We start from the raw sequence: 13,130 nt of genomic DNA, 5'->3' as shown, positions 1-13,130 counted from the left end.
AATTAGCTGACTGCCGCAGTTTGAGCAGGGCGTAGGGCTGGGAACGAGGAGGAGGAGGAGAAGAAGCAGGGAGGAGCTGAAGAGAGGAGGGCTGGGAGAGCGATGAGAACAGGTGGATTTTGCTGCGTCAGCCCACCTCCCCTTGCCTCCCGCCCACCCACCGGCTGTTCTCTCATTGAATTGCTCCCTTATAGTCCATTTTCTTTTACACCTGCTTTGTTGTTTCAAGTACTCTGACATTTGCTTTTTTTTCCCCTTTCAAAGTCTGTGGAAGGACCGAAATAAAAATAATATTTCCCTGTCAGCAGTACAAAAGTCTGAATATGCAGTATATGTTTAGCTTGTATGGCAATGAATGGGTGTCTGCAATAAACAAACATTAAAAGAAGAGGCTTTATTACCCTTGTTGCAATACATTTGCTCACTTTCATTAACACTAAATGTCTCAGAGCCATACAAAGGTAACATTTCTTGACCAACTTGGGCATATACCGTGTACCAAAAGGCATTCATAACCATTGAACATTTTATTTGCTTTTTAGGTGACACACCAACATAAAGCAATTTAAATTTTAAAAGCTCAATGCAGATTTTCAATTGGATTTGAATAGGGCATTTTAACAGAGCATTCCATTGTAGGTTGTGTTGAATGTTCATGGTTTTTATCAAGACAGAAGGTGAATCCCTGACCCACTCCAAAGAATTATGCAGCTTTCCCATCCCTGAATCACTGCAGTATGATAATGTCACCACCATGTCGGTGGCAATGACATGGTTGGTGAAATGTTGTTTTACTTGTCTTTTGCATGTAGGCTTAAAGAGGACATTGTCTCATTTGACCAGAGCAAACTTTGCCCCCAGAACACTTTCTTCCATGTTTGCCATCACCTTGAAAGTAGTGGCAAACTGCAAGGCTGACTTTCAATAATGGGTTTCTTCTTGCCACTCTTCCACGAAGGCCACATCTCTGAAGTACACATCTAATAAATGTCCTGTCAAAAAATTCTCACTTGAGCTGCAGCTCTCTGCAGCTGCTTCAGCATTAACATGGGACTCCTGGATTCTTCTATGATTAAATTGTTCCTAGCCTGCCTGTCAGTTTAGGTCATTGACCATGTCTTGATAGGTTTGTGGTTTACTCTAGTTGCAGATGATGGATGATAGAGTGCTCTATGAGTTTATCAAAGCTTAGGAATCGCTGGTTTAAACTTCTTCAAAACCTTATCTCTGACCTTTCTGCTGGTCTCCATGATGCTGTTTATTCACAATCTCTAAAGTTGTCTTCTGTGTTTACACTGAGCTCAAATTGCTTATGGTGCTTAATATGCAACTTCCAATAGAAACTGGTAGAGTATTCTATTGCTTCTTGGAAAGCATCCCGAGATTCTGATGTCACCACCATCACGTTTCATCATGGGGAGGTGTCTTCTGGGTGTAGTTTTAGTTTAGTTTGTTGTTTTTTTTTTTTTTTGTCAAAATAAAATGGGATGAAAGCTAATGTACTTTTCAGCATTTTCAAACTCTTTTGAAAATGCTACTTTGCATCCATCTTACAAAATCCCAGAAAACATTTTCCAGCTTGTGGTTCTAAAGTCATAAATGTAATAAAAAAGTTAAAGTTGCATCCTTATTCTAATGTTTTAATCTACAAGAAATTGAATTTCAAACAAACAAAAGAAACATTGCAGTACTTCACTTTGGGAAAGTTAATGGCTAAAAGCAACATTGCGCATTCTACATTTTTCATTTCACAGTTCAATGACAGAAATTCTCCAATGTAATAAAATGAAGGAGTTTGGTTTCAATGTGTGCCTGCTAGATGCTTATAAATCATGATAGGTGAAAATAATTTTGAGAGATGTCGTGATCAATAGAGCACAAATCAAATCTCATCACATTAACAAACTGCACATCATCCATAACCTTGTTTTCTTTTGTGCCCCTCTCTGCCACCATCGTCCCTGCCTTGATTCACCCCTGTCACGAGTAGCATCATAATCAATGCTCCCTCACACTACCCAAGTGCGCAATGCAGCACGGTGGGTCAGAGCTGCACACCGGGGCCCATCTATCACGTTCACATGCGACAGGAGCCCATGACAAACTAATACTGAAGCCGTGAGCAGCAAGTCCTGCACGATCCCACTGGCAGCGGGGAGGTCATGGGGGCAGAACAATACGACCATGCTCTGGTGTTAATTAGCACAGCGGAGGTGTAGGTGGCGTGTGGAAGGTTAGAGATGGATGGAGGGAGGAAAGTGAGGGTTCACAGGGTAGACAGGATGAAACAGTGTTTGGTGGATGGAGAGAGGATTCAGGGTGAATATGGAATATAGATGACAACAGAGCTGGAAGAAGAGACGGTTTCTTCTGACAGCTGTTGGGGAACATTTCACACTTCAAGACATCAGAAGAGAGGTTTGATGAAAGGCAGTTTTTTTTTTTTTTTACTCTTCAGTGGTATAAGAATACATCAAACTTTTCAGACATATCTTCGTAATAACCCTTGGCATTTTGCTACTAAAAAAACTGTGGTAACATTACCTTTAAAATGCATGAGCAGCAAATAATGTTTGGGTGATAGCATAAAATATTACTTGACCTTACTGGGCAATAATAATCTAATCTTTAACATCGCCAGTAAAACATGGGAGTTTGCAGCTGAGGCCATAAAAAATCCATTGGAGATCATTCACTTTTGCTGCTTCATAAGCATCATGGGAATTTACTGAGCACCAGTCACACTCAAGTTCATGGCCAGCCATTAGTCTCCCCAGGAGATTTCAGGAGTATGGGCAATAAAATTATGCCCGTTATGGTGTGGTCAGTTAATGAGCTTAATACTGATGACATCAAAGGATGCACACTTAATCCCACCTAGAGTTCAAATGCTGTTTCACAATTCTAGAAGATCATTTTTAAGGTATGTTACCCCATTTGGTGAAGCAAAGCATCAGACATCAAGGTGTTTTGTAACTGATGCTTAATGAGTTAGTTTTAACTAACTAACTAACCATATGGGAAGTATTTTACTGTCATACTTCCCATATGGTAACTGACAACAAGCCAAACAAAAATTCATATTCTTTTACTCATAAATATTCACTCAAACACAATGCCAGACTGTAGATTCATTAAACGTAGTTACAACACATAAAAAATCTTTCTCATCCCTTCTGCACTGGTTCACTGAAGTGGTAGAAACTGTGTCTGAACACAATGATTTCTACGACTGACAAGATCACACCTAAATGTTAGCCTTGTTCAGTCACAGCATTTTCACTGGCAAATAGCAGGGGTCAGCAACCTTTACAATCCTGAGAGACATTTTTGCTTTCAGTCCAGCTAAAACAAATTTGTTAACAGCAGCAAAAGCAACATAACTCTTTGAAAGAAAAGTTTGTTTTTATAATACATACTGTAGGAAATTTGTTTTGGTTTTGAAATTTTTAAATTTTTAAATTTTGTTTTTAGGTTGCATCTTCCGTGGGACATTTACAGGTCATAGAAAATAACATAAAAAACGAATGTAGTTTGTAATCTATTGATAAAAAAATATATATATATATAAAAGAATATTCGGGAGCAATGGTCAGAGGCCATAGTTCTTAATGTGGTTTCGTGCCTGGTCTCTTTATTTAGACAAAATAAAAAAATGGCACAATGACCTAGTAGGTCAAATGGCTGACCTGCCTAGGACCGGGACATAAGGTCATGACAAGTAGGCGGTAAATGTGGGCGTCTTCATTTCTACACATGTATCATAACTGCTGACCATTTATCGCAAATTGAGATGAAGTGCCAAAAAGTGTAGGATGTTAGCAATTGACGACTGATAGACTTGTTTGTTTCAGCTGGCTTTAAGAAGGCTGAGTCAGACGTTGCAATCAAGTCAAACATTTACATTTCATTTGCTGTCAGTGCAAGCATGAAGCTGTTTCCGAAGGGTACCGCATTAGTGTAATTGGATAGATGAAACATTTATAAAAGAGTTTTGAAAATATATAAAAGGAAAGTGAACAAAAGTTAAAATGCTGACAGATGTAAGAAATCTCTTTACACTGCAATACATTTCAAGTCTCTCAGCTTGCGTTGGAGACATCACCAGTCCTCTGTGGATGGACGGCAGCAACATCTGCTTGCTCAGAGATTGATTAACTGGCTGATCGGGCGCCTCTGGTGTAAACTGATTGATTGATCATTCTGTGGTGGGTGTTGCCTTTGCCCACCTCCCAGGGGAGTGAACCTCTGGAGGTCTTAAGTCATCTGTCACATCCAACACAGAAGAGATACAAAAGAGATGGGCAGCTGGAGGTTCATTACCAAGCAACTGGGAGGGTATGCACTAATGAAAATGAAGCAATCTGAGAACATGGGAGATGCCGGGGTATTTTTACTTTGCAAAAATGTTGTCGTGTTACAAAATAATGAGGAGATTTGCGTTCGATCTCAAGCTCTTTGCACCAAAGCAATGAAAAAATGGTTGACAATAATTACACAAAGTCTGAAAACTCACTTGATCTTAGTAAAATCTGTGAAACATAGATTTTAGAGTTTCTAATAATGTAGCAGCAGTGACAAGCAAATTCTTGAAAATTTTTGGGATAGTTTAGTTTTGGTCCACAACCAAAACCAATACAGAAATTTAAAAATTCTAAGATGGTGTAAAACTGTAATTGTTTCCTTATTTGGAATATAAAATATCTGCTTATTTAAATTTTTGCTCTCATCTTCAGTTAAAGTAGGCAGGAATGGTAAATTTTACTCAAAACAGAAAGGTGTCAGATGACAACATGAAGCAAAATGAGGAGATAGTCAGACAGAATCCTAAAGTGAGGGCAGAAAATTCCTTAACCCAATAGGAGAGAGCTGACAAAATGTCCTGGGAGTGCTATGAGCCGTTTTACCTTCGGACAACAGATGTCCCTCAGGTGCTAAGTTGATGAGAATGAGTGCTGGTGAGAGAAAGGCATGAGGAGAAACAACCGACAGAAAAAAAAAAAGGTGAGAGGGAAGATGTGGGTATGAAAGGTCACAGCCTCGGGATGTGTTGCTGACACTAGACCTCATGGACAACCTACATGGCATGTGGCTGGTTTGTCTGTTTCAATGTGCCTGTGGCTTATGAATTTTTTTACCTGTATAAAATCCTGATAGTGTATGTATGGGCAGCTGAAGGCTTGAATGATTATGACTAGAGATACTCTACATTATGTATGCCGACAGTGTGTTAATACATATTCATTGTCCCCAGCAGGTGGTTTTCACAGGCCTGATAAAAAGTAGGAGTTCACAGTCAGAACTGTGGCTTGTCCAACCCTTGTCAGCAGAAACATATCCCCTTTTAATTTCCCAACCAACCTCTTTGTCCAACTACACTCTAGTTAATTAAAAATAATAATAAAAAACCGCGGAAGCTAATCTTTGCATGCAGAGATTAACCAGTTGCAAATATTAACATACAACAGTGTTTTACAAAAATGGTTTCAAAACTGCAAAAATATATTTCCTACAATTAAAAGTCCTGTTTACTTTTTCTTTTAGTTTAGCTTTATACACTTTATTCTAACAAGTATGATCATTTTCCTGTTTTCTGATGAAAGACAAAACAACAATAAAACACATTTGTGAAAATTGAAGGATCATCAACAATCACTTTAAGTAAGGCAACAGTTTAAAACTGCAGTGAACAAAATTGTATGTTTGTTCAATAAAAGACAAAGTGAGGTAACTACAGGGTTCTACATCTAAGTAGCACTCTTGAAAATTCTCTAGTAGCAGAACCAATATGCATTATATCTTACCATATACAATGCAATTTGTATTGGGTTTTGTTAAATGTTCCTACTTGCATATTGCTTTAAATGCTGTTTTGGAGCTTCACATTATCAGTAACTTTATTTGAAAAGTTAATTTGTGAAGTTAAATTAGCTTTTTACATATTGGTTCTTTTATCCACCATGTGTTTCTCATTGGTCAGTAGATTCATCCTGTAATACTCCTGTTTGATTGGTCTAAGTGTTATTCAAACACTTGAATGCAAAGACTCCATTTCTCCTCAAACACCATTAGCTAAGCTGACTGTTCCTTTACTTAAAACCACATTAATACTGCTCTCGAAAAGCACAGAAAGGCCACTGATATGAAAAAGACCAGGTAAAAAGATTGAGTTACCTATTAAGACATTTAAACATTGATATATGTTTAGGTATTAATGTTGAAATGACATTATATGCACTTTGCTATTTTGCAAAAATATTGTAACTTAATATTTGAAAACCTACCTCCCAGAGACAGAAACAAAGCAAAGCTATTTTAAAGATGACCATTTCGAAACCAGGGTACATATATAGATATAAAGAATGAAGCACGTATTTTGATTTAAGGAGAGCATTGGAAAACATAATCAAAAATCAGATTTAAGACACTTCCTTTACACTTTTTTTTCTGGCTTGGCTAACAACATTTTCTATATTTGCTCAGCAAATATAGAAAATCTGCAACACAAGAGTTGCTGAGTAAGGCTGCTGTTGTTTGGGATACACACATTGAATTATTTCTTTACACACACAAATCTGACATGATTTAGCATCACTTCCCAGAATGTTTAGTACAAATGAGGATGAATATATGCATAATAAATGGACCCACCACCCTGTGAAGCTGGAGCAGTAAATTGACTGTACAAGTTCTCTTGTCAGAAATAGGCTGTCCGGACTCCAGTATCCATCCATCAGTCGGAGCAAATTTATACCCTGGCCCTGCTGCTGGAAGCCTGTAGTGCCAATTATGTGAGCGGGTGAGTGCCAGGTGCAGATTGCCAGCAACAGGCCCTGCCAATTAAAGCCTAACCTCATGTCTACCGCTAATACTGGGATGGTATCTGGGCAGCTCAAGCCAGGCAAGAGGGTGCAGGACTCCTGACATGTGAAAAATTGTGGAATGGACATCCTTCAAGACAAAGCAATGAAAAAAATGAAACTTTACACAAAGTAAGATAAGTGATAGCTCTTTAACAAACATTACCCAGAAGAAACTAATATGGTTCAAAATTACTTTTGCAAAATAACTACACATCATCCATAACCTTGGACTAGTTTGGAACCAGTTACCGGTAGTAGACAAAATCACCTTACTCCACCAAAACCAATGTTTGGGGTGAGGAAAGATTGATGACTTTGGGTTTGATTGAAAAGTCCGCCTGAGGGTTAGAGCCCTGTTTCTGGGTGAGATGCTATGACCAGTGATTGATTAAACAATGGACCAGTGTGGCTCCATAGGGAGAGGAATTGTTGAAAATAAAAAGAGAATGGCAGAGGTCTATGATTTCATTAAAATAAAGATGTGTGGACTGACAGGTGTATGTGGAATGAATATGGGACTTGTATGGCTCTTGAGAGTTCATACATATTACAGTAAATGTTAACATATTATTTACTAGATCACTACTATGAAAGACATGTTAATATTCATGTTATTTGCTTTGTACTCAAGGAAAAGAAGTGTTGCCTTTATAATTAACTTTAAATCTGCCATGTACAACCAAAAAAGAAGAACTGGCTTAATGAGTTATGGGCATTTTCCCGAGTAGTCTAATATCTTAAAAATACGGAAAGATGACAATCCTGTATAACAATGCAATGAAATGTTGTGAATATTTGTAATTTAGTATTCCTTTGTAAACTGTCTCCCCTAGCACTCACTTCCATTCCCATTTACAGTATTTGTCAGACTTTGCACTTTTATAGATGGAGACCAAAAACTGTACCCATAAACATTTTTATCAAAATATTTTAAAAGGACTACAATTTTTAAAGCAATTTTTTTTCATAAATGCATTTTGTTCTTTTTTACATGGTAAACTTCTAACAAACCCCATGTTTGTTGTATGCCTTTGTTCTAATTTTCTTTGCTGTGGCCTTCCCTGAGTGGCATTACATGTGTGACCACTGATGTTGAACGTTTTCCCTGCAGACAACAGAACCCCAGAAACCCAACATTACCAATGACGACAACAAACAGCCCTGCCTACGATGGTGTGAAGTTTCAATTACCGGTAGACTTGTTTGCTGGTGGCTGCCAGTCAACCTGACAAGGAAGGGAATGACTGAGTGGAAAGAATTCCTACTGGGGTGGCAAAAATCATGTAGCACCCTGACTACAAATGGGACGTAATCGTTAAACATGTATACAATCTATATACAATTAGTGTTACTAATATTATGATAAATTTTCCTTGTGGAAACCCCCCCAGCAGAGCTCAAGCAGCTGACAGAAAATGTAGCACCATAAATGAAAAAAGGGCAATTTGCAATTTTTTTTAAAAGAAAATGTACCTCATTTAATGGAAGGTTTTGGTTTGCAAGGAATATATAAACATCCAGGGTACCAAATATGAGTTGTTTTTTACATTTCTCTTATGTTGTCTCCATACTATTTACTTGAAAGAGCAAGTTTGACAGTCAAGAGGACTAAATGCACTAGTGCAGAATTTATCAATTTATCCTTCCATATTGCTCAAGACCTCCATCACCATACAAACCCAAAGAAATGGAAGTGTGAACTGGTCCAACTGCAATCCAGACAGCTAAAAGCTAAAAATGAAGTTTTCTAAGGAAATTAAAACACAGGTATTTTGTCTTATTTTTGTTCTCTCAATAATTCTCCCTAAACCAAAAGAGACTTTATTTTAACTCAGCATCTAAAAAAACAGAGAGTTTGGTGGCTGGATTTGTAACATTTTAATTTTAATGTAAAAAAACAAAACAAAAAAACAAAACACAACAAATCAATAAAACAAATGTTAACCATCCATGGTCTACGCCAAAGTCTCAAGTCAAAGCTCTCGGATGGATGTCACTGTAATTGGTGTGGCTGTGCAAGCAGCGGTTAAGGCCATTATAGGTGAGCGTGTGGAGGCAAAACTGCTCAGAGCCTCGCTCTCATTGTGAGAAAAGAAGCAGGGAACGTATGGGGTCCTACCACTCACCGTGACCTGTGTCTTAACGAGCGGGACAAATCGATACATGCTGAAAGAGGAACACAACAGCGTTGCAATAAGACAGCTCTGTCTGTGTACACAGATTTGCTTTTCCAGTAATAACGTTCAATTCTGGTGGAGTTTACATAAATTCTCTGGCCTGAATGTCATTATTACTTATTGATTTGTTTGAATTATTGTTTTTTTGGGATGGGATGATCATACAAGCAAAAATCTTCATAAGTTATACTTCAAACTAATCGAGTTAAATCCAGCATGTTGCTGCTTAAACTTAAAGTATTTTTAAGTTCAACATCTCACCTCAACTCTTCCAAACAAAGTTCTTATGCCGTTTGTTTTAGGGTTACTGAGTGAAAGCTTAAAGATGATACCTGGTCTTAGAGCTGGTTTGCATTGTAAAACAAAACAAAAAACTATGGAAAATCTTCCTTTCCATCTCCATCAGCAAAAAAATCTTATGTTTAATAAAACAAACCATAAACATTCTTTGACATTTCAATATTTTAATTTATTGTGTTTGTAAAATAGAACTAGTTCTCATTTTTAGGGAGGCACAAATGCTTACATGCGGCACAATAATGTGTATTTCATTTTTATGTATTTTTATGAAAGAGGTTTTGTATTTGATAAGAGGTGTGGTTCAAAATAAAGTCAAAATTCACATGTTTAAAGTTGAGTATCGTAGAAGTTAGTCTTGCTGTTCCTTTTTAATAAAAAGAACTAAACTGAAAAATTAAGTCGCACACTAACACACAATAGAGGCAGGAATAATGTAATATAGCACATATACACACAGACACAAAAGACAAACATGTTTTATGTTTCATCAAAAATGAGTTCGCTCTGGTTAGCAGGCAATCCTGGAGTTTGACGAACACAGAGAGAAATGACAAAGGGAGGGAGACGTCTTGGGTGAGAGGCTGTCTTTAAAGAACGCAGAAAAAGTCAATTTCCAGTTGAAAAGAACATTGACTGTGTGGAAGCGTCTGGCTTGACAATTACATGAGTGCTGCAAACCGCACTGCACCTCCACTGATAACCCGTCGGATTCTATTAAAACTTCAGCACTCCAAAGGACACTCATATGGAAGAAATTATCACACAGACTCACAGTGCGTGTGCTGCGTCTTAAAATAGCAAAAAAAATGTCTGACAATAATTCTTCATCTACATTATTTCTTTTGTGAGGAGGCAGAGAAAAAACTGGAAGGGAAATTAACTATTGTATTTGGCAGAAACTCACAAAATAATTAAAGACTTATATAAGTAAACTGGTTGAAGGCAAAGTTTATTCTGTAAAACTGTGTGTCGTTTGAAAGTCTGCTAATGACCTAAAAGTAGCCTCTTTGAGTAACATTAAATACCATCACAGTGTACACAGGGGTAGCCATATATATTTGGATGAACACAAACAATTATGGTACCCTCCTTTGAACTGGCACTTTAATGTGGTGGAGGGTTTGTGTACCCCTGTGATCCTGAAGGATTTGTTATTTTAGCATTTGATCATTTCAAATCACCGTCTAAACCCAACTCCTGCAAATGGCAGGAGTTGGTGAAGACTGAAGTGAAGATTCACGTTTGTCTTCTCAAACCCTCAGTCGTCCTTGTCCGATGGGCTATTGTACAGAGGGAGGTTCTGTTGGAGGTTTCTTCCTGTTAAAGGGTAGTTTTTCCTCTCGACTGTCGCTACATGCATACTCAACATACATGTATAGTCAGACATGCTCATCCAGGAGGAGTGAATGCTGCAAGTCAATGACTCGATGCCTTCTCCTGGGTTTACTTAGAAATTTTTTTTATCCACTTTGAATAATTAATTGAGCATACTGTACTGTTTGATAAATAAAGTAGATTGCCTTATAGAGGAAATCTACTTTAGGTGAATATGCCTTTGATAAAAACATAATTAAATTGTGAGATTAAGAACTCTGGAAAGCCGAAAGCAACGCTTTTTAAATGTACTAACTGTAGCTTTATATTTAACACATGGAAAGTAAATATTTTCTTACCCTTCCTAATTATGGCCTCCATCTTAGGTGCAATTAAATTACACAAACCAAATATCTTAAGAAAGTTTCTTCATGGACACTTACAGGAAACGAATATCAAACCATGGTTTCACCTCCCTCAACATTTCTCTCTCGTCGCCTTCGTTTTCATTTTGAGTTCGGTTCCATATGAGGGATTCATCACATACTTGTCCAATGGTGGGAATCACGTTCATGCTTCATTCTTACTCCGTCACAACAAAATGATACATTTTTCTATTACTGCGATAAGTGTGTGAAATGAGCTATATAATCAATAGCATAGGACTGTAAACAGTGGCCACACTCCAGGGAAAATGTGTTTTCTTTAGTAAACAATACACTGCGTAAGAATGCTCATCTGAAATTGTTTGTGAAGGCAATTTACGGAGAAAAAAAGAGACACCAAATGAAAACATTCTTTATAACAATCGAGGGATGAACAAAGTAAGATTTGCCCAAGACAATATTAAGCTACAACAAATAGGTTCAATTACTGTATGATGTTCACAATAAACTGTGCACATATTCCAGCACCACAACAAACTCAAGATTTGCCACAGTGCCAGTCAAGCAGTGCTGCAAGCACCAAACACTTCAAAGCTTAAAACACTGCATAAGCTTATCCTAATGAACGAGAAACTTTGGTCCCAGTTTGAGGTCAAGAGCCCTCTGGAGCAGGTTTTCATCCAGGACATTTATTTACACAGATGCATTATTTTTTACCTTGATTCTGAGTCATAGCACTTTCTGCTGCTGACACAGCATGATGCTGCCACTTGATGGGCTATACTGTTATAAGAAACTTGTGGAAGAACGGCTGATTATTGAAAGAATAATCGTAAGCACTTTGCCCAAGACAAAGTGTATGTATGTATTTTTCAGGTTAATAGTGACTTTTTATAACATAAAGCTCAGAAAAAGTCAACTTTGCATGACATTCTCTTTAAAATGATCACAATCATTCCTCTCAAGCAAAATAAGAATACACTTACAGAGTAGAATGTGGCAGAAATAATGTCTATAAAAATTTCTTCACAAAGCATGTGTAGGGAACGGAAATCGAAATTGTGCAAACTCACTTACATCAAGGAGACAATCTCTACTACTCAAAAACAATCTATACACTTAAGTAGGTAAAAAAAATACCAATGCAGCATCTTAAAAGTGACATTCACTTTAGCTGCTGTGCAACATATTAGAAAGAACACTTACGAGTAGCTGAGCACGAAGCTTCTCATCTTCACTGCTGATCCTCTCCCTAATGATCGCTTGCTGGAGGCTCTCTTGGGTGAAGGCTCGCTCCACAGACAGGATCCTGGATATTTCATCCTGGACTTTGGACTGAGCATCAGCTTGAGCCTGCGCTGATGCCCGGGCCTTCTCTGCATCGTACCTGGGTAGGATCAATAAAGAGAATATAAATATTGTTAGAATAAAACTTAGGTAGAATAACATGGTAAAAAGAGGCGTTTAAATGATGCCTGTGTATTCCCTAACATTTTCTGTTCGAGCTTTAAATAATTCAGGAAGAGGATTTAGTGCACAGGATAACCAAGGATGGTGATAGTTTGGTACCTAGAATTTGTGCAGTTAACACGTGCTATTGGTTATTTTTGAAAACAATGTTGTTTTTTAAGAGCCAGAGATGCTTAAAGGAAGCACCAACTGACTCCAAAGCTTTACTGAAAGTGGTGATCACTTGTTACTCCCATCACATTAGAACAACATGCTGGCAACAGCCCAAATTAGACAAAATTTCCCAAACTGGACTGCTGCAAATCTTGGCATTGATGTCAAACACAATACTAAGATCTACTACACAGAGCTGATCACTCCAGGCAACCCATCTGCATTGTTTTAGAGTCCCTTCTTGGCGTGCTATGCAGCACAGCAGGGCTCCATCACGGCAGCGACCTGAAATTCACTGATCTTCGAAGACTGACCCATTTTTCAGCGAATGTTTGTAAAAGCAGTCTGCATCCCAAGCAGTCAATCTGTCGCCATGCAGGTAATTGGAGCCACCTGCATTTTGCTTTTCTTGACATGTCCTTGTAATTTAAAAAAAAGTTGCAATGAACGACAGCACTGAGGAGTAA

The 13,130-nt window shown here is 37.9% G+C and overlaps 1 protein-coding gene across 6 annotated transcripts in view; it reads right to left on the bottom strand.

Moving 5' to 3' along the window:
- The window catches only part of chchd3a (coiled-coil-helix-coiled-coil-helix domain containing 3a), a 62,333-nt gene that overhangs the window by 32,429 nt on the left and 16,774 nt on the right, over positions 1 to 13,130 (bottom strand). For all 6 annotated transcript variants that reach the window (XM_055054826.1, XM_055054828.1, XM_055054827.1 and 3 more), the window contains one exon: positions 12,247 to 12,427. In XM_055054826.1, coding sequence (XP_054910801.1) covers positions 12,247 to 12,427 — 181 coding nt within the window. The remainder of the gene's footprint in view (positions 1 to 12,246; positions 12,428 to 13,130) is intronic.

Source organism: Poeciliopsis prolifica, unplaced genomic scaffold (assembly GCF_027474105.1).
Source record: "Poeciliopsis prolifica strain line A6 unplaced genomic scaffold, Auburn_PproV2 SCAFFOLD040, whole genome shotgun sequence".
Classification (NCBI taxonomy): domain Eukaryota; kingdom Metazoa; phylum Chordata; class Actinopteri; order Cyprinodontiformes; family Poeciliidae; genus Poeciliopsis; species Poeciliopsis prolifica.
This window is presented reverse-complemented; position numbering and strand designations above follow the sequence as displayed.